This window comes from Pteronotus mesoamericanus, unplaced genomic scaffold, assembly GCF_021234165.1.
Source record: "Pteronotus mesoamericanus isolate MK-2021 breed Mesoamerican mustached bat unplaced genomic scaffold, CSHL_Meso_final contig_101, whole genome shotgun sequence".
Classification (NCBI taxonomy): Eukaryota; Metazoa; Chordata; class Mammalia; order Chiroptera; family Mormoopidae; genus Pteronotus; species Pteronotus mesoamericanus.
The window spans coordinates 6,585,744-6,613,215 of NW_026555001.1; the positions used below are offsets into that span (position 1 = coordinate 6,585,744).

Sequence of the window (27,472 nt, forward strand, 5' to 3'; positions counted from 1 at the left end):
CAGTCAGGCCAATGGGGAGCCCAGAGCGAAGACTGCCCCTTAGAGGAGACAGCATTGGGTGAGAATGGCTGGCAGAGCTCAGTCACTGATTGGGAGCCTCTGAAGAGAGCTGGCCCCTGCAGGAGGGCTGTGATGAGTCCCAAGGGCACGGCACGGTGGCTGGAGGTTTTCAGATAATTACCCTCTTCAGAGCAGGTGCTTTCTCAAAGGGAGTCTTGACTCATTCACTCCTATGGCTGCCACATCATTTCATTTCCACTAACCCTCCTGGGTACCACCTTCCTAGCCTCTTTTGCTGGATTCTCTCCCTTTGCTCACATTCTAAATGTTGGGGCTCCTTGGGAACCCGTTTGATGCCTATTCCATACATCTTCCCTATGAGAAACCCTCTCAATTCACAATTTCAAGCGCTACCATTATTGAATATTGATGCTAACTCCGTATGTTAATTCAGGCCATGATTTTCTCTCACCTGGAATACTGCAAGGGTCCGCTACCTATTCTCCGTTCTCATCTTCGGCCTTGCCATCAGCCTCCAGTTCATTTGGCATGCTGCAGCTAATTGGGTATTTCTAAGGCACAAAGTAGATCATGCTACTCTTGTACTAAAAAAACCCATCAATGCCTCCCTTTTGTTCTCAGTAAGAAATCTAAATTATTTAACATGATTTACATGCCCCTGCATGGACTGGTCCCTGCTTACCACTCTAGCCTCATCCAATATTCACCCCAAACACAGCACCTTTCATTTCTTTGAATGTTACATTTATACCCATGGTATGGAATATACCTTCCTGCCTAGCTAATTCTCCAATTGTCTTTTAAGTCTCAGCTTAGAGGCTGCTTCCTTTGTGAAGATTTCTATAGCTTGCAAAGACCAGATTTGGTGCCCTCCTATAAGGTCCCAGGAATTACCTGAGAAAGGGCAAGTGGAATCTACAAAGGGCAATTAAATATCATGGTGCTAAATATTAAAAATGTAATGAAAGGAACAAATGTTTTATATATAAGGTCTTTTTTGAGACATATACTGTATTAGATAGAAAGGAATATTATGGTAAAGAGTTACATGTGGGGTGATAGTTCTCCCAAGGGATATGACAGGCAAACATCCTCAACCCATCGACACCCCCACCCGCAGCCCCAGCCCAGCTTGGGGCATTTGGAAATGTGTGGCCATTCTTCTTGTTCATGTCAGTATGGCTGGGAGCAGTCTTGGCGTGGGGTGCAGAGAAGTTCTAATGCATGGGGACAGTCCCATACAATGAAAAATTCTACCCAAAATACTAGTAAAACTTCCATTGAGAAACACTGTAATAGGACCTAATACCTCCTGGCTCTGCTTCCTTACACCCAGTATTTATCTCACTATAAAAGAATTGTCTGAGAATTTGCCTGTTGCCTGAACTTGAGTTAAGGGACCATGCCCTATTGTATCACAGGGACCTAATATAATTTGGCATATGTAAGATGCTCAATATATATTCATAAAATTAAAAAATTAGCCCTGAAATCTCCTCTAAATGTCAAAGCTACATATTCATCACTAAGTTTACTTTTCCAGTTGAACACATCAAATGTAGCAGGTACAAAAGAGAATCACCTGCCTTGATCCAGTGCTAAAACCACCCCCAAACAACCCCAGTTCCTTCTACTATGGCAAATGTTATCACCTTTTTGGGATCTTCCCAATTATCTAAGCTAGAAGCCTGCATGTCGCCCATGTCTCTGCCTGCTTTCTCACTTCCCCAAACCTGCTAATTCCATCTTCCAGTTGTCTCCTGGGTTCTTTTCCCTTCTCTCTTTCTTCAGCATCTCTGACCTTAATTCGGGGTGTCTTATATATGTATTGCATGTGCTTCCTAAACCATATCTCCACTCCCATCCCCATCTTTAAAACATTCTAAAATATTCAAAAGAATAGTAACTAATACTTTGTTACTATTATCGGTTTACTGTGGTGCCAGGCACTACCACCTTTTACATGTATTTTCTTTTGGACCCTTTATGACAGCCTCAGTTTGAAATAATTTCCCAAGGTCCTTCAGAAAGGTGACAAGAGACAAGATTTAAACCCAGGTGGCCTGGCTCAGAGCTGTGCTAAGCTGGGCTATATAACCTCCAGGAACCCTCTGCCATGTTGTTTCACATACATGTCTGTGTCTGATTCTCCTCCCCTCGTGGATGCCCTGGTTGTGGTGAGTCTCTTTTGAGCTCAGGCTTGCTCGGTATTTCTTTCCCAGAGGTGCTGGCACACCGAAAGCAAGCAGTGGTGGTGCTGAATGCAAGTGGTGGTTCGGAAACAGAGAGCTGTTATGGAGACGGAGGAATTTCTAAGGCACAGACTTCTGAGAGGTAGGCTAACTGAGGAGTGGTTTGGATATGCTGGCAACTAACTACTACTGCCCATTTTGGCCTTTGTGTGCTCCCTACTGTGCAATGCTTACATGGGTGGGTGTCTTAAGTTGCTGCAGCTAAGTGGCCAGCCTGGAGTAGAGCACCAGCTCCTCATTTGTCTGGCTAAGCTCCAAAGCATTCTTCAAATTTTAGCTTTAGCATCATTTCTGTATCTTCCTGTCTACATTAATGTCCCTCCTCTGTGCTTCTCACAGTTTTATGAAGGTGCAAACTCCTTAAAGGCAAGGGGTGTGTGGCTTCCTTCCTCTGTATTCTATACCACTAGAATCTAATAATCATTGACTCTAAATGCATTCATTACAAGAAGGCAGGTTTTGGCTTAGCAGAAGAGAAATTTTAAAAAGTATACTGTAAAATACAGAGAATATAGACTAGTGGCTAAGAGTCTGGCCTTCATGTTACATGACCTCTGTTCAGATTTCAGTTTTCTGTTTTACCTTGAGCAGTTTAATCTGTCTGTGCCTGAAAAAATGCAGACAATAATGCCTATATTATCAAGTTGTTATGTGAATTAAATGAGATACTACATGGAAAGTAATTGACTCAGTTTCTGGCAACTTATAAATACTTGGTATGTTGTATAACATTATTTTTCTATTATTATTATGATCATTCGCTAGCACTATCTTAAAATGAGGCCAGTTGCTTTGGAAGCAGTGAGTTCCCTTTTACTGAAGTATACAGTAAGTCCTTGGTCACTTTATGTGTCCGTAAGTTCTTGGAACTGTGGGGAAATGACATATAACAAAGCCAATTCTACCACAGGCTAATTGATATTAACAAGAGTTAAAGTTCCTGTGGCATCTCATCAATGTCATTACAAAAGGATGTTGAACAAATCAATGTTATTTGAGGACCTGTTGTATTCAAACAGCAGTAAACCCAGGAGAGAGGCTATAGAAGCAGTTTTGACTTGAAAAGATTAGATGATTTCTAAGGATGCTTCTAATCAGAGAAAAGGGAAACTATTTCTCTGATTCAAAGAAAGTGTGATCATTAGTGTTACTTCTAGCAAAGTGAAAGAGTGTTAGAGTAGAAAAAAAAGACATCAGATTTGGCTGTACATACATATTACAAAGAAAAAATATTTTATTCTTTGTGAGCAGTTAATTGCACAAGTTCTTTCATTTATGTTGAGGCCCATATGGCAAATCAGGCCCTCACATGAAAATCCATCTCTTTTTAAGAGGACTAGCCTGGCCCTGCCAACAGGGAACAAACAAAACTTCAAAGACTGTTCCAGCCCTACTGAAATGTCTTTTCCCTTTGAAAGAAGTCTATTAGTGATGCAAATGCAAAGTTATCTGCACAGATGATAATCCCAGCAAACAAAACAGTGAAACCATTAGAACAGTCTTGTGCAGCATTCAGTCCTGAGAATCCTGAGAATTTGGCATTCCAGCATTCAAAAGGCAGAGAAAGAAAGCAGAACTGTTCCTATTTGGGATAGTTTGTTAGGTCTGCTTACCTGAATCCTGGGCTAATTATCTGCATGTTTTAGCTTAAAGGGGCCAAACAATCCTCCAAATGTGGACATGCAGAAGGAAGGCTTGCACGCTGGGCCCCCAGCAAGTGCCTTAAACAGGCAAAAACAGGATCTCTGGCCATGGAATAACATTTAGTCAGGAGTTTAATTCTCAAGATACCAGAGCCTTAAGGTAAATCCATCTAGAAGAAATTCGATGATAAGTAATCATTAGGAAGCAATTGAAATAATATGCTCATATTACTGATGCTTTAAAATAATTAAAAATTAGACAACTGACAGGCTACTTGTATAGGTGAATAGATGATCAAGTTCCAGTATTTTTTAGTCAATAGATAAACTTCTTTAGGAATTTAGTAAATATGCAATCTTACTGTAGGCAAAAGGATTGAAAGGATAAAAATGTATGAAGCAGTTAACCATAAGTAGTTTGCTTGCTATTGTTTGATTATATTTATTTTATCCCTAACAGGTTTGATGAGATCTAGTTACTCAGGAGCCAGCAGGCATTAGGAATATTAATGGTCAGAGGGTGTGGTACCTAAGGGTATTAGGAAAGTATTTCTGAAGCAACACTCCAAAGTGGTATTGCTGAAGTGGCCATCACCTACTTGATTAAGGCTTTTGGACACGCCTAGTAGACAATTTACTGAGAACAGAAAATTAATCCTCCATCCCCACATGCTTTCTTGGACAAATATTATAAGTTGGCATTGATGTCCACAAAAACTAGATAGACATAATGCTTGCAATCTGGGTCTTAAGCAGGGTGGGGCTTTGGATAGGTGAAGAGCTTCCGGATCATCACGTGTTTACATTTCAGGTGCAGGAATGGGACTTGTCCACCCTCCACCCTCCACCACCTCTCCTTTGCAAGGTTGCTCGACAGCTTGCAGTCCCCGCCCGAGTCTTTGAAAATCCAGACGTCTTGGTGAGGAGGTCAATCACTGCTCTGCCTGCCTCCCACGCCCTCCACACGGACTGGCTGGCGGCCGCTCTGCGTGTTTCTGCTGCCGAACCTTCCCATGCCCAACCCGCTCCACTTGCCTCCCCTGCCAGCCCTCATGGCCTGTCCTCTTTTGCACCCTGGCAGGCCAACTCCAAGGACCCCAGTGCCTGTATCGAAGCAAGCACTGCTCACTTTTCTCAGGGGCTTTTCTCAGGGCTACTCCTTCCCCGCAATCCCAATAAACCTGTGACACTCGTTTGTGTCTTATGTGTACTTGCTTCTAAAGTTTGGGACATTGGCTGTCTTGCAAATTAAAACTACTACCTGCTTGGGATTGGGACCTGATCTGGAAACATCAAACTGTCATTAAGGGAATCGGAAGTGCATAGGAGCTACTTTTTGCCTGTCCTTTCTGCAGTCCTTGGGGCAGGAAAATCCTTTCAGGCATCGGACCGCTACGGTCCGGCGCACGTTCGCAACCGGGAAACCCTCGGCCACTCGGGTCTGGTATTGCCCTGCCGCCCGCTCCTGCTGGGTATGCGCGCAGAGGCGGGGCGCGCATGGGTCGGGCGCGCGCGGGGCCGGGGAGCGCTCCCTCCGGGATCGCGGCTGCGCAGTCGGACTGGAGCCGGGAAAAAGGGGAGGAGGGTGGAGGAGTCGGAGTAAGGGGAGGGGGAGGAGCGGCGAAGGCGGAAGCCATGTTGGAGTTTCACCCGGAGCGAGGGGCTGCGAGCGTTCTCCTCTCCTTGTGGGTGTGACCGGGGTTCGGCGTGGCGGCGGGCTGCTGGGGGCGGGGACGGTTAGCCCGGTCGTCGTCGTCCGCGGCGGCGGCGTGAGGAGAGCGGCGGCCACAGCGTGGAGCCAGGCGATTGTGACCTCCGGGGAAGCCGGGGGCCGGCTGCGGCTCCCACTCTCCGTGTGGCCCCCTGAGCGCCCCCCCTCCCCAGCCCGGGAGGGAGGCGGGGGGCACCCGGGGCCCGCCATGAACCCCGGCTTCGATCTGTCCCGCCGGAACCCGCAGGAGGACTTTGAGCTGATTCAGCGCATCGGCAGCGGCACCTACGGCGACGTCTACAAGGTAAAGGCGAGGGACCGCGCGCCGCCGAGGCCCGGGGGGTCCCGACCCGCCGCGGGGGGGCCGGGGGTGCGGCGAAGCCAGGGCGTCGGAGTCCGCGCTGCCTCTCTGCGGGAGGCGCTGGCGCTCGGGAGCCTTGGGGGAGGAGGCGGAGCGGGCGCCCCGGGCTCCGCTGCCTTGGAGCGAACAAAGGGCCAAATGTTTAACCCCGAGACCTCCAAGTCCTTACCTGAGCCCTGCCCTGGACGCGCGTTTCCCGGGAGGACTGAATGCGAGCGGGCAGCTCTGCTCACCGTGGCGCAGAGAGGGGATGGTCGTTTGTTGCATTGGCGGGGTCAGTGCGACGAACCAGACAGCAGGGGTTTGGCGTATGTCAAACCTGCGTGCTTCAGACGGACCTGGCATTATCCGCTGTCGGTTGGGAACTGCTGCCTACCAGGCCCCGTTGTAGTTATTACACTAGTCAGGCTCCATCGACAGCCCCTCAATTTTTAGTCTTTAGCAATTGCATACCAGTTTCTTTCAATTTTCTAAGTAATGACTTTCTTTTATAAAAGCTATCTAGTTAGCATGATTTTTTTTTTAGAAGAAACTGTTTTGTTTTTTTTCCAAGTCCAACTGGACTTTGATGCCTTATTAAAATTGGTTTGGTTTTGTTTGTTTTTTTTTTTTCAGTGACCCATATGGTTCTTTTTTTTTTTTTTTTTTTAATTTAACTGAATTGAATACTCCGGAAAGGTACTGGTTTGACAAGGTTAGAATTCAAAGCCCATGAGTAAGTACAGCATTCCTCTTGTAGAGGGTCCACTTCTAAATGTGGGAGATAAATCACTCTTCCTTGGCCAGCTCTACTCTTGGCCTCGCAGAGACTGCCAAGAAGAGAGGAGGATAGTGCCAAATGTGGTAGCAGTCTTGATTTAGTTGTGTATCTTCTTACTAGTAACTGAAGTGGAACAGGTCCTCTTTCACCTAACACCTGAGGATGCACAAAGCTTAATCTGACTTTGGAAAGTTTCGTCTTAACTTTATTTTGCTCACGGTTAAGCAGTAAGCTTTTGCTTTTTTACTCCAGTGTCATGCATATTACATAGATATTTAATACGGTGCAGCCAGTATTCTGCATTAGTCTTGTTTTGTGGATGGTTTGCTTTCCACCGTCACTCATCTCATCACTTTTCCCCGTAGACAGGTGTACTGTGCACACTTAATATATGTAAAGTACTGGGCATCGAAGCACGTAGGTTGTAGTAGTAAAAGACAGGCATGTTCTCACTTGGAGTTTATATTATTTCGGACAAGAACAACATTAAACAACCATTTAAATAATTATTTCATTCCAGTCTTATTTTGTGCTGCAAAGGAGAAGAGAGGATTAGGATTAAGAGTTAGGAGAGCATTTAACAGGATGACCTGATCTCCTTTGGGGAGCCAGGGACAATGGGGAGAGATGAATATTCCAGACAGCACATTTGGTGAAGGCTCTGAGGCCGTAGGTAAATTAGGATCTGCAAGAATAGCCTGTATGGCCTGAGCAACAAGAGAGGGGAGATGGCCCTAGATTGTCATGTAGGCCTCTTAGGTCTTGTAAGGAGGTGGGACTCCTCCTTAGGACAATAGATAGTAAAATTAAGTTTGGATTCTTAAAAGATATACCCACTGCAGTGTGGGTAGTGGAGATTGGAGGGGGAAGAGCAGATGGGAAGCCATTGCAATAGTTCAGGTAAAAATACCCATTATTGCATTTTGGACTTGGTGGTGATTGTAAAAATTGAAGTGAATGGATCCAAGTAACTTACAGCCGGTTAAGGGAGTCTAGTTATACTAGATGAAAAGTTAGCAGAAAGTTTGATAATATACACCTTGGGTGGCAGTGTGTACAGTGACTTCTTTCTCAGTTCTTTACAAGAATAATTGGCCATGTATTTACTATATTTAGAATAATAGCTGGTAGTTAAGGCACATGATTAAAAAGTAAACAAATTAAGGCCTGTAATTTCCTAAGGACATCTAAGTACAATAAGGTAGTGCAATACAGGTATAAATTGGTTAATCTTGTCATCTTTCTAAAATAATAATAATAAAAGTTAACGTTTATAAAGTGCTTATTGCTTGCCAGGCACTGCTCTTAAGATATTTTCATGTATGAACTTACTGGGTTGGCCAAAAAGTCTGTTTAGTTTTTTCTGTAAAATGAAAGACATTTTTCATTTTCACCAATAAATATTGATTTAGGTATTTTGAGTATGTCGGTTGTCTTCCATGTTGTATAATGTTGATTGTTCTCAATTAATGTCTTAATTTGATCACTGTCAACTTCAGCCAATCTACCCAACCGTGGAACATCGTCCATCGAGAAATCTCCAGCACAAAACTTCGCAAACCACTTTTGACATGTTCAGTCAGTCACAGCACCTTCTCCATAAACTGCACAAATCTTTTTTTACGTTTCAGTTGTGTTTTTACCTTTCTTGAAATAATAAAACATAATATGCCGAAAATGTTGCATGTTTTCTTCTATCTTCAGTATTAAAATGACTACACAAAAAGCTGTCACAATGCAATCTAACAGAATTATTTCAAATTTCAAATGAAGTTCAAGACAACTATGTGCTACGAGAGCCAACTTACCGAAAAAAAAACAAACGAATTTTTTGGCCAGCCCAATACATAATCCTCACAACAGCCCTGTGAAATAGACACTATTAACTCCATTTTGCAGTTGAAGAAACTGAGGCACAGGGAGGTTACAGTAACTTGCTGAAGTTGGTAGGTGGCAAAGCTATAATTGAAACCAGTTAGCTTTAGAGACTGCATTCTTAGCCAATAGGCAGTACTGCTTTTCTAAAGATAGACAGGAGATGTATTATAACTGAATTTCCAGTGGAGAAACTGAGGCACACATTTAGTTCAGCATTTCATTTGTAGCCACACTCTGAGTTACCATGGATCTGTAAGTAGTAGTTGGGTTACCTAACCCCTGCTGTGCAGCCAGGCCTCAGAGTTTCTGTAATCTGCCAAGTGGACATCACATAGTAGTTGCTTGATCCGCGCCTGCTACACTCTTCCAATACTAGGGACCCAAAGCAGAAAAGCTCCAATGTGGTTTTTGGCATTAGACCTCCACTTGCTAAATAACCCACAGTTTAAGCTATTTGTACTTTTGTCTGTTACCTTGTTTACCCTGTAAAGATGACATCTTTTTGTATTTGTCTTGCATTTTTAGACATTGATACAAACCGTGTTGATTAAAGAGGAGTGCATTGGAGGGTTTGTTTTTAAAAGTCGGTATCTATGATTTGTTCCTTAATTTGTCAGCAGTTAGGTGCTAAAAAAGCAATGATCAGATTAAGTAAATAAGTTAGAGATGTAATTATAGTCATTCTTAGAAGGTTGGTGTTATAAGGGATTTTTATTTTGAAAACTATCCTACTCCAGTGTAGTAATAAGCTTATCATATTTCAGGCAGCATGGTTTAGGTAACAAGCATTGAACTAGGAAGTGTGAGATATGGGAGTTATTAGCTGTGTGGCCTTCTAAAATCATTTAGCCTTTCAGAGCTCCTTTATTGTGAACGTATTACCATCATATGCCCTTCTCCTTATGATGTTAAGTAAATGACCTGATGTTTACTCAACAGATAAGTTTTTTATTTTTTCTAGGCCAAAAAAATGCAAATATGCATTTCCTCTGTAGTGTCCTAAAGTACATAGAAATACAGGTTTGTTTGGTGTTTTTTTAGAAGTTATTCTTTTAAATGTTCTGTAACTGGGCTTTATCTGTCAATCAGATGAAATATTTGTAGCAAGGATTACCTAGGGACCTAAGGGTTGACAACTTGAGAGAGCTCTGTTGGTCTTCGGGAGGCCTGTGAGGCCGTCTGAAATTAATAGGCCTAATGTTGTATATATGTATATTTTCCTGGAAAGATGAATTAATACCATTCATTACATTCTCAAAAGGGTCAATGATCCCCCAAGAGAAAAGAACAAATGACCTGTAGTTTTGTCATTTGAAAGAGTTTTCTGGGAGAAATTAGGTAGTTTTACTTTTTTTTTAACCAGATCACATTATCAGCATTTATCAACATTAATATTATGGTTTCCATGTGCATTTATGCTATCTTTTGTCACAAAATTTTTCAATTTAATTTATATTACACCTGCCCTTAAAGTCTCCATGTCCTGATGTTCTTGTCGATTGACTGTTAGAAAGAAGCAGAAGACACTAAAGCTGGAGATAGGGTAAGGCAAAGGATGTTTTGAAGGACAAGTCTTAATGTGTTTCTCAGGAAGTATCTTAACTAACCTCATGGTTTTAAACCCGTTCCCGTGAAAAACTCCCAAATGTCTCCAGCCTTGTGCTTTCTCCTGAGCCCTAGCCCAGTGTCTCCACTGACCTCTTCACAGACCCCATCTTCCCCAAGTATATGCCTTTCCTCATAACCCTTTTTGTCAACAGCCCTAGTTATTGATAAGGCTTGAAGCCTTAGAATCATCCTTTACTTCCAGACTGTACTTCATAGGCATTTTTCAATAGTGTGGCTGGGGTAGTCCAGGGAAGGCAGTGTTGTGAGTATACAAGGGCGGGCCAAAGGAGGTTTACAGTTGTGGGGTGACATTCTTTTGAGTTAGTAACCTGCATGTCTTTTCCATTTGAACAGCAGTAAACCTATTGGATTGGCCAAAAAGTCTGTTTAGTTTCTTCCATAAAATAAAAGACACAGTTTTCATTTCACCAATAACTTTAATTGATTGGGATATTTTGAGTATGTCGGCTGTCTCCTGCTATTGGCCTCTAATGGGCAGAGGCCACGGGTGCTGCTAAACATCTTCCAGTACATAAGACAGCCCCGCAGCAAAGAATTATTTGGCCAAAATGTCCATAGTACCAAGAAGCTTCACAAAATACTTTTGATACGTTCAATCAGTCACAGCACCTTCTCCATGCACTGCAGAGATCTTCATTTTTGCATTTCAGTTGCTTTTTTACCTTTCTTGAAATAATAAAGCATAATATGCTGGAAATGTTGCATATTCCATCTTTCTTGTTAAAATGGCTGCACAAAAATTTGCCAATTTTGATTTTTTTTTTTAAATGCATGCTGATATGACAGCTATCACAATACAGTCTAAAAAACTTGTTATAAAGAAGTTAAAAACAATACAACACTACTGGGGCCATTGTACTGGAAAAAAACAAACTTTATGGCCAACCCAGTACTTCTGCACACCCATGTATTAAAGGTAGAAGACCTGTGGGCAAGAAACCTATTCAACGTTGCTTAATCCATCAAACTCCAGACTTCCTTGACTGTGGGGTTCTTTTTATCTGTTATACCTATTGTTTATCCTTAGAACTCATGCCTTGTAGAATATGCTTTGGAAATGCTGATATTTATTTTATTTATGTATATTTGGAGGCCATTTCCTCTGAAGCAGAGCCTGCAGTGTTGCTAAACTCCAAAGCAGTATTCATATGGTAGTCTGTGTAAACAGACTTGGAGTCTGTATGAAAGATGACAGGAAGAATTTGAAGATTGGGCTGTGAAACCAGGAAATTGATTTGTATGTTCAAATATTTAGTGAATTATATATCGTCTTATTTGTAACTGCATCTTTCAAAGTGTTCTGATAATATTATCAAATACTAATTCTTAGATTAGTGTTTTATAAGAACCTTTCTGGAAAACTCAGTTCTAAAAACTCACCTTTGGTGAGGGATATGAAGACTTGAAGCATTGAGAAAATAGCAGCTGACGAAAAAGAAAACACAGTTATTTGGGGTTATGCTTATTTTTACTTCCATGGAGGCCAAAGTTTAGAGGGACCAGAGGAAATGGTCCTAAACATCGGAAAAATTGCTTGAATATTTTAGGTAAATTAAGGTAGAATTTCCCAACATCAGCAGTTATTTGAGATGAAAAGTGATAATGGAACTGACCTATGGGATAATTTCTCTGTAGCGCTTTAAAAAAATAAAAGCCTTCAGGTTATGTGATTTTGATATAGATCTGATTCCCTGAAGGAGGTACTTACCGTCAAGATTTGATCTGTGTAGGTATATATTTACTTATGAAAGAAAATTGAATGCATTATTTTGTATTGAGAATAAATAGTTGGTAGTTACCTCTTGAGAGTACATGAACAACCAGACTACGTTGAATAGTTATGAAGGGAAATGTGTTAGGGACTGCAGGCGGAATGACAAGACTTGGTGCTGAGGATTTACAGGCACATAAAATAGGTACCTACTTTTAGCTATCATAGTTTGAGATGAAAACCTCACTGAGTTCATCTTTTTTGGCATCCAGATAAATGACTTCTAACATAGCAAGTTTAGTGCTGGTTTCTGGAGTCAGACTACCTGGTTTCATCAGCTGACCAGCCAGTTACTTAATCCTTCTCTTTGTGCCTCAGTTTCCTCAGTTGTGAAATGAAAATACTTACAAAAGTGTTTAGTACAGTGCCTGACACATAATACTCAGTAATTATTAATTGTTGTCAGTATCTAGTATCATTTGCTATTGTATGTTTCTCCTGCCGTTGTCCTAATCTACTCTGCTTCTCATGCTTCTGCTTCAGGATTTTTGCACTTGCTGTCTATGCCTGGATTCTTCCCTCACCCAATATTTGTGGGGTTTGCCTCCTCATTTTCCTCAGGACCCAGCTCAGATGTCACTTTTTAACATGTGCAGACACAGTGAATACTACTGAGTCTCTTCCTTACCACCCTATAAAAAACAGCACCCTGCCCTCACTTTCTGTCTTGACCAGGGATGAATCCAGATTTTGTAAGGGCTTCAACTTTATACAGTTTGGGGGTCTCTCATTAAGAAAACAAATATATTAAGAGTAAAATATTGGGTATGAAAGTATTTATTTAGAATGAGAAAAGGTGTCCTAACAAAATGCTGTAATCCTTTTCTCCTGAGATCTTTTTAGACATTTAATTAGAAATGCTCTCATCAAATGTTTCCTGTCAACCTGGCTGCTTCTTCCTGCCTACAATATTCTGTGTCCCAGTAACTTTCAAAACCCATAGAGTCCCATGCAAGTGAGGGAGGCTCTGCTCCTTACTCTTCCTAATTTTCAATATGGTATGCATCGCCCTATATTTGTTCATTGCCTTTCTCTCAGCACTGAAGTGTAAATGCCAGAAACCTATGTTTTTTTGTTCTACTGTATCGCTAGAACCTAAAAGAGTGCCTGATAAATACTAGAATACCATTAAATATTTGTGGAATGAAAAATGAACTGACATGAAGAAAAAACTTGTGCTGTGTGAGTTTAGAGGAAGGAGATCCTTGTTTCTGGGTGGGAGAAATCAGTGCAAGGTTTATAGAGGAGGTAGCTTACAAGTCTTGTAAAATATTTGTCTACTAAAAACCTGGAAGAATATACTTCAAAATACTGAGAGTATTTTATTCTATTATTTTAATCTTTTTTTTTTGTTTTTGCTCTGGATGATGCCATACTTTAGAATTTCAGCTTCCTCAACTGAGATTACAGGTTTGGATTCCTATAATGCATTGCCTACCTTAGTCCTTACATTTCTGTGGAATTTTAGATTTGAACATAAATTTAGGTATGTTCAAGTAAGACATTTATTTCATTTGTTTAAACTCTTCTCAGAAATTTGAGATGGTAAGAAAGTTCTTTCTGTATAAATAAGCCTTAAAGTATTGACAGTGGATAGAAGTTTTACAAGATTCAAATTTCTCTTTGAAATAACTAAATGCATCACTTGGAATGCATTTAGTTATTTTTTCATTGTTGTTTTTTTCATTCAAATGACAAATTCATTTAGTTCATTTTCAAGGAAATGTCTACTGTCTAAGCATGAATAATCAGTTTGTCAGTAAAAATGGTGTTCTGTGGAAAAGTGGCTAGTTCAGTGTGCAGCTCACAGTCACATGTGCTGTTCTTGGAGACGCCATTGCACTTTGGTATGCAGCAGTTGATCAAGTAGAATATTAAAACAACAGGCATTCAGGGGTCAAGATCCAATAAAATTAATGATGTGTGTGCTTCAGGAAGGGCATTCTTAAGTGAAAATGGCTTTTATTTTTCCCCTGTGAGCAATAGTGAAGAATACAGCGACTGCTAGTGCATCGTGAGGCTGCTGCCTTGGTCTGTGCTAAGGCACTAGCAGTTGGACCATTGTTGCTTTTGCACTATTAGTGCAAATATCAACACAGCAAAAGGTGGGGGATGACATTTTAGTGTTACTATTAAAATAGTTTTGACCTTTCAGACCCTCAGGAAGTAACTCCAAGGACCCCGGGAATGGTGGTAGATAACATGGAGTAGGCTAAGGGTGAGGTAAGTGGTGATGGGCCAGACAAGACAGACCAAAGTAAGGAATGGGAAAGGGGAAATAGATGAGAAGCATCCTAGAGAAAAGTTTCACAGAGCTTTGTGGAGAAATGTGGGATGGAGAATAATGAATCAAAGAGGAATTAACAGTTTTAAGCCTAATGGAAGAGCGTGTAAGAGACACTTGATAAATATTTGTTCAAAAAAATTAATAGTTGCAGAATGATATCAGTTATGATATCTGAACTAGTAGAAACTTTCCCCAGCTCTTACTGAGGGTTACCAGGAAGGTGTGTAAGCATGTCCTGAGGAAGAGTCTTCCCAATGTGGAGGGTAATTGATACAAGGAATCAGTGTGGAACAGTAGAATGTGGGCTAGGTGTTTTTATTCTGGCATGAACTTTTAGAATGCTTCTTGTTTTATTCTGATTATGATATGTATGCATTTTTAAGAAAGAATAATGAGATAGCTGGAAGTCCATTGAGTATAGTCTGGAGGAGGTACTTGCTGTCTGTGGAGTTGTTTTCTGGAGTTGTTGGAATGGTTGGCAGAGAATCCTTAGTACAAATGATTCAGAAGGTAAGAGATGGTGACATCTTTTGCAGTCTGTTGAGGAGTTTGATCCTGCTCCTTCTAGAACTGTGCCACTTTTATGCTTTTCTTAGTGTGTCCCTCAGTATTTATTGAGCATTCGTGTTGAGCTTCGTACCATTTTTATCCTTTTCTTAGTGTGTCCCTCAGTATTTATTGAGCATTTGTGTTGAGCTTCGTGCCATGGCTGATGCGGATGTCTTTCCTCTTTTCAAGGAGGTAGCAGACTAGTTACAGGGACGGTACTAAGTAATTTAATTACAGCATTAAGTAATATGGAGCATTTTATGATTGTATATTGAATTATGTGATTCTTGATAAAAGTTCAAAAGATCAGAAAATGATTGCAGTTTATGGCTTTTTAAAAGAGACGTAATGAAAACTGGGCCTTGAAATGTGGTTTCGATTTAAATAATTGAAGTGGGTGACATTGCAGTTGAGGTGAATACTGAAGAACGGAGACCTGACGGGAGAGAAATAAGCAAGAAGGGGTCATGTAGAAAACATAACTAACTACATCAACACATCAAATGATATGTATTGGAGAATAACGGGAAATATTGGATGTTGATAACAACTGATTATAATGATAGTGAATAACAGATTTATGGAGTACTTACTATAGACTAGGCATGGTCTTATGTAAGCACTTTGTGTGTTCTCATTTTAATCCTCCTTATAGCCTTATAAGGTAGGCCTTGTTGGTATTTTCACTTTACAGATGTGGAAACTGAGGCACAGAAAGAAAAGTCAAGAATAGGCCCAAAGTCATACACACCTAGTTAGCGGGGAAAGCAGGCTTAGAATTCAGGCAGTCTTCACTCCAGGACCCATGCTTTGCAGTCACTATGTTTTCTTCTAGAGAGGCAGGTGAGACTAAAATATGTCTCGAGAAACTGCCTCCAGGGTATATGTTAAATACGATAGAAATAAGGGGGCTACTGAAGATGTTTGAGCAGAAGCCTAGCTAGTGAGTTACTCGATGACAGGGACCACTTCTAAATCCTCTGAGGGATGGGTCGGTGTGATGTAGGGTGGACTGGTAATTCTCAGTCTTTGTTTCAGACTGTCTGGAAGATGCTGCATTAGTTCAAGAGTGAGTGATAAGGATATGAATTAGACTAATGACAGGGAAAGTTTGGGGCATAGGTGTTCTGGAGAGATGGAAAAGCTGAGTGAAGCAAGATGTGGAATTAGATTTTGGACAGATTGACTGAGATAATATGTTTAAGTAGAAAGGTGTCATTCCATTTCTTTGCTCCTGATCCTGCCCTCCACCCCCCAGAGCGGTAGGCTAGCAGAGTTCCACGTAAAATTTAAAAAAGAAAGAGCACACATGAGGACAAAAATTCTTCAATGATGAGAGCCAAGAGAGGGGACATCTTTTGTCCTGAATTTTCAAAAGAAGAGGAGTTCTATTCCAGCTTCCTCCTCACTGTACTGTCCAGGGAATTCAAGAGTCAGGGTTTTTCAGTCTTCCTTCTGAGGTATGATATGAGACTGAATGAATGAAATATGATATAAAAGACCTATGCTGTAAGACACATGTATGTGACGGTTATGGCCTTTAAGAAAAAATTTGGTGTTACAAGGTACTGAATATTTTCTAGTTGAAACAGGTAAGAATAATGGAGTAAATAGAGATAGAGTTTACCTACAGTTGTTGTTATCAGAATTTTCTTTCAGCATGTACATACAATTTTTGGATTCGAGTTTTCCTTTCATTATCTCAGGAATAGGTACTTATCTTCTACTGTCCCTACACACTCCTCTCCATCCATGTCGTTCTTAGGAGGTGACATGTTGGTGGAAATAAGGGAGTGTTGAAGGTGCTGATAGACAATACCATTATAAAAACTCGTTCATCTTTCCCTTCTGCATCCCTTCCCTTGCACATCTGTCCCCGCCCCACCTGCCACCATCCTTTCACCCTTCAATAGAAACTCAAACCCCAAACCTTCAAAAGAGCATTGAGTAAAGACTATAAAGCCTTTTGTAGAAACAGGCCCCACAGAGTTATGTTTACTTTTTTAACTGTCATTCAGTTTGAACAGTAATAAGTTAGTCATTGTCATTTTTATTTCATAGTCATTATGTGGACATTTTTCTTTTAGGGGTCTCGTGTTTCTGGTTAGTGCTGTGATGTTGATTCACTAACACTACTGGAGTCTGCTAATCATATAAAATGCTTTGGTTTGGAATGTTGAGATTATTTTTTCTTCAGTAAACTGTGGTTACATGAGGTTTGACAAACTTTTTTTTCTTTCCCTTTCAAAAACCAAAATTGAAGGTTTCTGTTAATTACTGGGCAGAGTTGCTATTTTTACAGTAGGTTTGTATTGTTTGTGTTGAGATTTCTTTAGTTGTTTTTATCATGCTGGAATGCAGTATTTGAATTAAAATTTAAAGAATATTTCTATAACATAATATTGCTTTTATAAGAAGTGATCATATGAAAGGTCTGAAATTTAAATCAGTATATGTTTTATAAGATTTTAGACAAAGTATTTTTTAAATATAATTTTAACTTATTTTGGTGGGCCTTACAGTGAATGAAAGCCTGAAAACTAACCTTAATGGGATCTAATTTTTTTTTAGACATTGTTTGCAGAAATTATTCATTTACCTGATAGAATCAGCTGTTTTTGGGGACAAATTTTTTTTTTGTTTATATGACCAAAATTTAAATTCATCTTTTAAAACTCATAACATTTAAAAAATTATTTAAGTTGTTTACTTAATTCTTTAATTAAGATTTTTTTAATGTAAACTTGATTATAGAATAATCAAGTTTTAGATTTATAAAAAGTCACAAAGATAGTATAGAGCTTCTTTATACGCCTCACCCAGTTTCCCCTGTATTAGCATCGTACATTGCTGTGGTACATTTGTCACAAGTAAGGAACCAACATTGGTACATCATTATTAATAAACTCCACCGTTTACTTGGATTTTACTAGTGTTTCCTTAATGTCTCTTTTCTGTCCCACAGTCCCATCCAGTACACCACATTAAATTTAGTCATCATGTCTCTTTAAGCAGAATTTTCTGATCTCTGAAAGTTTCACAGACTTACTGTTTTTGATGACAGTTTTGAGGAGTGCTGACCAAGTATTTTGTAGTGTTTCTCAATTTAGTTTTGTCTGATGTTTTTCTCATGGTTAGGCTGTTATGGATTTGGGAGAGGATGTAGTATACATGCTGTTAACCTGACTTATCGCTGGTAATGTTAACCTTGATCACCTGGCTGTGGTAATGTTTTCTAGGTTTCTCCGTTGTAAAGTTACTTTTCTCCACTTCTTTATGTTGTGCCTTCCAAAAGCAGATCACTAAACACAATCTCACACTTAAGGGGTGAAGAGTTAAGCTTCAGCTTTTTGAAGGTGGGAGTAGCTATATAAATTGCTTGGAATTCTTCTGTATGGAAATTTGTATCTTTGCCCTTAAATTACTTGATATTTAGTATGAATTTTCGATATTTATTTTATACTTTGGGTTATAATCCAATGCTCAAATTGTTCAAATTGTTCCAGGTTACTCATTGAGATCTCTTTCGGGTTGTCTCCTGTGTCCTTTTGATATGCCCCCAGCATCCTGTTTTTAATACTTCCTTATGTCCTTTCCGGCAATAAAAGGTATTTCAGGCTTGTCATGTATATGCCCTGCCCCAGCTTTACAGTCAGCCATTTTTCCAAGGATACCGGGCTCCTTTTATTGGAGAAGAGTATATGAAATCAAGATGTGGGCTCTGGGTGTGCTTGTTGTTACTGATGTGTCATTACCTCCAGGCCCTGCCAATAGATGGAGCTAGGATATATATGTACATATTACTAACCTGTGTATACATACGTGTCAGTAATTATTTCTGTACTTATCTGTCTGTATACATTTTAAGCTGAACGTGAGTTTGACTGATGTCTCTGAATGAAATCCAGCACCGCATGGTTCATTCTCATCTTCTCCCATTGTTCATTTGTGGCCAGCCTCTTTCTCCAGCCGTGGGAAACATGGCTTCCACCATCTGCCACCATCTATTTTGTGTATGTTCGGTCTCATTATATCTGTACAGCTTTTTAGGAATTGTCACAATTCTATTTTACAAGTTTTCAATCCAAGCTGTGTTTTAACTTGCTTGTTTACTCTTTGAATTAATAATTAACACTGTGTGCTAATAATTACTATTCTGTGAACTTCTACATGTAATAACCAGTTTTAGTCTTAATCCGTGCTATGATGTAGAAACTTTATCTCTATTTTACAGGCAAGAGTAGAAGGGCACAGAGAGCTTTATTGATTTGCCCAAGGGCCTCCAGCTAGTAAATGGCAGAGCAGCAGCTGAACCCAGACAGCCTGCCTGTGGAACCACATATGTGGCTACACTGCCAAAAGTAGGTGTGTGAAAACACGGAGCTAAGTATCTGTCATGTTGGTTTCTAAAAAGGTATTACTTTTTGCCAAGGACGGAGGGTTGGAAATGATTCAGTGCTATCAGAAAAATCCCCAAGTATCTCCCTGGATGTGAGAGCGGACAGTAGCTAGAAAAGAGTAAATTTTCTTAAAAAGGCGAACATGCAGAAATGAACTGTATACTTAGTAAAGGAGAGGTTTGTCTTCTGGTTAGTTGAGGAGATTGTGCTTGTGAGGAAAGTAGTTTATGCTTTTGCAAATGTTCTGGAATAAAACATGGAGAGCTCCCCCACCCCCAAACCATCCCTCCATATTTGCCAGAAGATTATTTTTTCCTTCTGGTAGAAGCATGTGGTTCTCACCCCCTTCACATATGTCTCTTGCACAGAGGAGAAAGGAGTGGGTCTGAATTTCAGTTAGCAGAGGCATTGAGCTGGCAGCTGATCAAGTCAAGAACTAAATCAATTGAAAGATTTCTTTGTTAACATGCAGAAACAGCTACTGGTAATCTAGTCTGTTTCACCAGAGGCTTTTTAGCATTTGGATTCATTGGTCAGTGTACATAGTAAAGCCTAGTTATTCTGAAGCTTTGTTTCCAAACACTGCAACATTCCCTACTCCTCCACTCTGGTATCTGTCTTAAATTTTAAGAACTTTACTGAGATATAATACAAATACCATACAATTCACCCATTTAAAGTATGCAGTTCAGTGAGTTGTACAACCAGTCTGACTTAAATTTGAGTCTTAAAATCAGAGATAAGATAGTGATAGGTGGTATGTATTCTTCTGAATGTTGTAGATTTATAGTTCTGTTTTTATATTATATTAACTGCTATTATTGGAAAAGGTGACTATTATTTCCTCACATTAACTTATGAGGATTAGAGAGACATAAAAACCCATTTGAAACCATCGGACGGTGGTTTGTTTGTTCAGTCCTCATTGAAGTAATGCACACCATTGCCTTACTTTCACCATGATTCCATTTTCCATGCTTCTATTTACTGGCTATCTCCTTTGCTCCTACTCAGTTGTAAGGGCATTTAATCTCCTATGACTGTTTCAACTAAGTCACAATTAAGCTGAAGTGAGATTACATTTATTACCTTTCTACCAATAAGTGGAAAAGGAAAAAAAGATCTTTTTTTGCGTGCTGACAGTTTTCATTTCTTTAGTTGCAGAACATGTTAAATTTCTGCTGTTGCTTAAGCAAAGTCAGATTAGTTACTTTAAGCTACTTTAAGATGAAGAAAACTTTAAGCATCAGTTCTGATGCTTGTTCGGTTTGTCTACATGCTTTTAAAATGATGGTCATACATTTGGAACTTCTTGAGAACCATAACTTTTAAAAATTCCTAGAAGGAATTTACAAGTACAGGTTGTCATTTCACTGAAAACAAAATCTTATTGTGAACCATACACACCCGTTGCACCTGGCTCATAGAATTGTTTAGAGCCTCTTGAACTTCTTAGTTGTTCCAGAAATTGTTGGGACAGTTACGATTCTCTGTAAGTTTGGTGGTTTAGCTTTGGGTAAATGAATTATCATTTACATAATATTTGGTTTTCATACAAGTTCAAAGTAATAGATTGGTCCACGCTTTTTAAAAAACACACAGTAGACAGGGTAGGAAATAGTGATCTGCAAGCAGGTAGAGTGGAGGGTGGGATATTGGGGCGGTTTTTCAAAAACATTACTGAAACATTTCCTTTCCTTTTTAAATCCTTACCTGAGAATATTTTTATTGATTTTAAAGAGAGAGGAGGAGAGAGGGAAACATTGATCGGTTGCCTTATATACGCACCCCCACGGGGAATAGAACCTGCAACCTAGGTATGTGCCCTGACTGGGAATTGAACCCTCAACCTTTTGGTTTTTAGGGCAGTGCTCCAACCAACTGATCTACCTGACCAGAACTGAAACATTTTTTTAAGAGAATTCATTTTTCTGTAAAATTTGCTTAATACTATTTTAAGTTGATGTGTTTTTGAGTTGCTGCTTGTTTCTTTATTTCCCCCAGAAAGGTATTAAAAAGTATTTAAAAGAAGACTTTAATGTAAAAAAATCTAAAATTCCCCTGCACTAACATTTGGCAGGAGATGTTAACAACTTTAAGGTTAAAGGTTAAAGTTAAGGATTTTGTTTTTCTCTCTGCATCTAGGGAGCACTGATCTTGAGAAGATTGGTGCCTCTCTTTGCTGCTAGTGTTTTGTGTTCAGTAGAGTTTGGTGGGTGTACTTCTGGTTCCCAGGGTTGGCTGTTTCTTCACAGCCAACACTGAGAGGAACAAAACCATAAACAGAATATTTTAATGGTTACACTGATAGTAACATTCAGCTAGCCGATGTGCCTTGGGCTACTCTTCCTTTATGGTCACCCTGGGACTGCTGTATGTGCCCTTACCCCCATGAGTGGCACAGTGATCCAGAACTAAGTTTCCTGAGCTTCTAAATCAGAGCCTAGGTGTCTTGCAAGCCAAGAATCCTCCAAGTAGCTCTGAGAGAGACAGTTGTGAACAGGCTTCTTTATCTGGTGACACTATGCCTACTTCTCTCTACCTGGTCTTGCCTTAACTATGGCTTTTTCTGATTATGTTCTCTTCCATTTTGTCCCTGTTCCTGGAATGTGCACCTCCACCATGTTGGTTGTTCCAGGTGTAGCACATGGATTTTCACAGTTAATCTCAGTCTTTGTAATAACTGGCTGTGACCTGTTTTTGACTGTCTGTCTTTGGTTTCGTATATTTTGTGATTGTGCTGGTTTTCACATCAGTACCCGCATCTGACTACTGACGCCATATCCGGCCCCTACTCCAGGCTGCACTGATGGAGTCGCCGCCCTTGGGGCCGGACGATAATGGTGAGGAGAACCTTGGTTCTGCTCCTGGCACTCCCATCTCCCTTAAACCGCTCAGGGGCTACTGTTTTCTCATCTCTTGCTAAGTCCTCTTTAAACATCATTTTCATTATAATTTAACATTTGTCTCGAAAACAAATTGTTTTTCTTTGCACACGTGTGTTTTTGTTCCAAAATCATGTAACATGGCTGTCAAAATTAAATGACTATAATGGTTTTAAGTAGTTTGTTATTATAACGTGTGGGCACCCAACCAAAATTTATATAGAATCACTCAGGGGCTACTGTTTTCTCATCTCTTGCTAAGTCCTCTTTAAACATCATTTTCATTATAAGTTAACATTTGTCTCTTGAAAACAAATTGTTTTTCTTTGCACACGTGTGTTTTTGTTCCAAAATCATGTAACACGACTGTCAAAATTAAATGACTATAATGGTTTTAAGTAGTTTGTTATTATAACGTGTGGGCACCCAACCAAAATTTATATAGATACAAAGCTTTACAAAAAATATTCTGAGATTTTTTTCAGCATTACCAGTTGCTTTGTCATGATTGTATTCTTAATTTTGTAGAACTGTGAAATTCTAAGTTACTAAAATGGGTGCAGGTTGTTGCAACAACACAGGGAACCCTGAATTCTTATTCTGGCTGGCTCTTTGTGGTATAGCCTGACAATCCAAGATTCTTCTGCCTCTTACTTATTTAATTCAGTGGCCTTTTCCTGAACTAGAAATCTGCTTTATTGTTATAAGACGGATTAGCAGCCCTCCTCCACTATTCTAGGTTCTGGTTATTTCTCTGATGAAATCAGAAAAACTTAAAGTATTCAAAAAGAGAATGTCGTACATAAAGATATGCAGCATTTGTGTTTCTGCTTTTTTGAGAGAAGTTTTTCAAAGTACTTTTAGTAGTATATTTCTGCTATTTTTAGTACATTGTTGGAATTAGCACTTAGAAACTATGTGCTTAAGCTATTGACCATCTTAAAGCAGCTTTGTCCCTAAACCACTCTGTTCTTGTCTTCGTGCCAGTGAATTATAGTTCTATCTTTATATTTATTATAATAGTAGGTAAATAGGCATATATACAAACAAAACCAGTGATTGCGTGTAGAATCTGGATAATTATTTTTAGTCTGTTTCTGCCCACAGCGTTAAATTACTGTGTTGTCTTTAGTTTTTAACTCTGAGTTTATCTCAGTATCAACTATGTTTTATTTATTTCTTCTGATTTCTGCTTTCTCTGCACACTAAATTTTTTCTGAAGAAATTCACAAAGTGACTAAGTGTTTATACCAAAGCAGCTAATCTGGTTTCAGATGGATATTTATTGAGCGATATTACTCATTTTTAACTCTCATATTACCATACAGTACCTATTATTCAGGCCTTCAATTATATTTACTGAAGACTGCATTTGGTTTTAAAAAACATAAATTCAATTAACCATACATGTGTCGAGCACTTTTATGTATAAGCACTACTCTACCTGGCCCTGGGTATAAAAATATAACTAAGATAGTCCAGGAGCTCACCACCTCAACAGGACAGACAGACATACAAATTAACATAACAGAGCTGTTTATTTTAGAAATATATTTTAAGTTTTGTGATGTAGTATGAATACAGATTCTACCTGAGTATGTCAAGAAAAGTTACAATGTGAAAATTACCTTTAAGGTTTTCTTTTCTTTTTACAAGATGCTTTATGGAGATGTAATTAATGTAAGGTAAACTGCATGTATTTAAATTTTATGGTTTAATAATTTTGACATAATCATGGTTTGATTTAAATCTATCATGCTATTTGTTTTCTGTTTTTCCCATCTGTTCTTTGTTTCCTTTTTCCTCTTTTTATACATTCTTTTGAATTGAGTATTTTTTATGATTCCATTTTATATTATGCATTGGTTGATTGGCTATCCTTTTATATTTTTAGTGGTTGCTTTAGAACTTTAATTTATTCTGTCGTCTTTCGATTAATTTCATACCACTCCAGATGCAGCATAAGGACCTAGCAACAGCATAGTTGCATTTATCCCCCTCTGTTCTTTGTGCTGTTGTTGTCATATACAGATGGGACAAATGGAGGTTTACAGTTTTTATGGAAAATAATGCAATAGTTATTTAATAATACAAGAATAAACTTTCCCATGCTCACAACTGTAAGCCTACTTTTGCCCCATCCTGTATTTTACTTGTACAGTAAGCCTCACAATACAGTTACTATTTTTGCTTTAATCATTTAACTTTTAAAGAGATTCGAAAATTAAGAAATCTTTTATATCTGTTATTTCTCATACCCTTACGTCCTTTGTGACAGTACATGTTTTTGTCAAATATCATTTCTTATGTTTGAAGGGTTTCCTTTAGTATCTTTTTTAGTGAAGTTTCATGGTGATGAGCTTTTTTCCTGAGCTTTTGTATGTTAACAAAGTCTTTATTTTGCCTTCGTTTTTGAAAGGTTTTTAAAAAATTGGGTGTATAATTCAAGGTTGACTTTCTTGTGCTATCGTACTTTAAGATGTTGTATCACTATATTCTAGTTTGCAGTGCTTTTAATCGGAAGTCTTTTATTCTTATCTTTATCCCTCTGTACTAGTATGTGGGTTTCTTTTTTCTTACTTTTAATGGTTTTCACTTTATAACTGTTCCAAGCATTTGATTATGATGTGCCTTAATGTTGCCTTCATGTTTCTTGCCTGGGAGGTCATCAAGGTTCCTTGTGCCCGTGGCTTTACAATTTTCATGAAATTAGTAAAAATTCTGACTATTATTCAAAACTTTTTTGTTTATCTGTTTATTAGGCCATTTGAAGATGTTCCACAGCCAACTGACACTATTTCATTTTGCATAGTTTAGATTGGCTGTTTTTTAACTTTACTAATCTTTTTATGTGTGGTGTTTTATCTGCTGTTATCCTATACAATGTTTTTTTTTTTTAACTCAGTTCCGTTTTCATCTGTTAATATTTGGGTTTTTTTAATATTCCATATTTCTACTTAACTTGCTCCATCTTTCATGAACATATAGGATGTACTTAAAATATTTTGTTATTTTATTGTCCTAATATATATTATTTTAATGACCTTGTATACTAATTCTATTTTTGAGCTTTTTTTAAAAATAAAGATTTTATTTATTTATTTTTTTTGTGAGAGGGGAAGGGTGGGAAAAAGAGAGAGAAACATCGATGGTTGCCTCTTGCACACCCCGAACTGGGGACCTGGCCCACAACCCAGGCACGTGCCCTGACCAGGAATCGAAACCTGCAACCTCTCAGTTTACAGGGGGATGCCCAGCCTGCTGAGCCATAACAGTCAGGGCCCACATTAGTATTCTTGAGCTTTGTTCTGTGGTACCACAGAGTTATGTTGGAAACAGACCCTTTTGAGGCTTGTTTTTAAACTGAGTTAGGTGGGAACATAACAGCCCGTATTTTAGGGCTAATTTTCCCCAGGACTGAGGCAGTATTCTGAGTACTCTTACCCATTTCCCCTTAAATTATAAGGTTCTCTACTGTAAATGGTGGGAAAAAGAACTCTTAATGAGCTTTGGGAATTGTCTGCTCCTTTTTGACAGTTCTGCTCTAAATCTTAGGTATTTCTCACACACATGCAGGGATCAATACTGATCTGAAAATCTGAGGTGGGAACAGACTGTTTACAGATCTCTGAAAGCCTTTCTCTGTGCAGTTCTCTCCTTTCTGGTACTCTTTGTTTTACGAATTCTAGCTGCCTTGGTTTCCCCATGTTCCAGCTTCATCTCCGCAACCCGGGGAGATGAGGAGACCCCATGTGGGTTCCCTTCCTCTTTACTGAGACTGGAAGTTACCTCCGGGCTGTCAGCTGGGACGTTTGTGGAGCTCTGTAGGGTTTTGCGTTTCTGTTTTCAGGAATCACTGTAGTGTACTGCTAGATGTTGTGTCTGAAGACAACTGTTTAATACAGTTTCTGGGTGTTTTTTTTTTAAGTTTTTTCAGAGTAAGGGTAAAACTGGTCCCTGTTACTCTGTCTTGGCCAGGCGCCATACTTTTGGAAGCTAAAAACCACTATAGCTACTCATTAGTTAAAGGGAAAATTACAGTGAAAATTGCACAGTATTTATACAAATGAAAAATTTTCAAAACTATATATATATAGATAAAACAGGGCTTGCAGTCATAATTTACAATTGTAAATTCACTTATTAAAAAACTAGAAAACAAAAAATAAAATGATTAAGTATTCACCCTCCTCCCCCAGGAATTAGAAAAAGAACAGAGTAAACCGTAGGCAGTAGAAGAAATGTAAATAATAAGAAGGGGCAGACATTAAAGAGGAAGCGAAAAGAGCTGCTCAATAAAACCTGAAGCTGAATATTTGAAAAGATATAAAAAAGAAAAACTTCTGCCCTGGCTGGTGTGGCTTAGTGGATTGAGTTGCAGGCCTGCGAACCAAAAGGTCGCTGGTTCAATTCCCAGTCATGGCACATGCCTGGGTTGCAAGCCAGGTTTCTGGTTGGGGGGCAAGCAAGAGGCAAGCCATGTATCTCTTGCACATTGCTGTTTCTCTCCCTCTTTTTCCCTTCCCCTCTAAAAGTAAATAAATGAAATCTTAATTTTTAAAAAAAAACCTTCTGCAAGATCACACAAGAAATAAAAGCGAAGGCATAAAAATTATTATTATTATTAGGAACAAAAAGCAGATATATATCAGATATTTAAAAACTCTTTAAGGAAATATTATGAACAACTTATGCTAATAAAAATGAAAGCCTAGATGTGTGGCTTGTAAAAGTCAAGACAGTCAGACTGGAGGAGTCTGTTTAGTATTTCAGAGGAGAGATGATGGTGGCTGAACCCTGGGGCACTAGGAGTGGAAACAGAAGTAAAAGATTCAGTAAAATGTAAAATTTTATGGATGGAGGGGTGAGGTGTGGCAGGGAAGGATTCAGGTGTTGGTTTATAGGGTTCTGCTTAGACAGTGGATGGTATTGTGCAATGGCGTTACACCTGGGGAATAGCAGGGTTTTGAGGGGAAGGGTTGAATTTGAGTATGGGGGATAAGTGACGTTGTCTAGTTGGTTATATGGGCCTGGAGCTTAAAAGAGAGGCCTTGGTAAATTGTCTGCTTAGGTTGCCACAGGAATGGGTTCTTGTTTTTAAGTTCACCACCTTGTTTTTCTTTTTTGTGAGCATGCCTTTAAAAGTTCCCAGAAATATAAAATACCTTTTTTTTTGTATCAGATTAAACCTTCCTCCATATAAATATTATTTACCCAGCTAGATCTTAGATACGAGAACAAAGGTCCCACTTAGAGTAGTCTCTTGTAATAAACACTAAAATGTATGCTTGTTACAGGAGCCATTAACTTTTTGGCACAGTTTGT

At 39.2% G+C, this 27,472-nt stretch overlaps 1 protein-coding gene across 5 annotated transcripts in view; it reads left to right on the top strand.

Annotated features, from left to right (window-relative positions):
• Window positions 1-5,552: 5,552 nt before the first annotated feature.
• MAP4K3 (mitogen-activated protein kinase kinase kinase kinase 3) overlaps window positions 5,553-27,472 on the top strand; it is a 131,984-nt gene continuing 110,064 nt past the window's right edge. For all 5 annotated transcript variants that reach the window (XM_054567546.1, XM_054567510.1, XM_054567518.1 and 2 more), the window contains exon 1: window positions 5,553-5,931. In XM_054567546.1, the coding sequence (XP_054423521.1) occupies window positions 5,836-5,931 (96 nt within the window). In that variant the 5' untranslated portion in view covers window positions 5,553-5,835. The remainder of the gene's footprint in view (window positions 5,932-27,472) is intronic.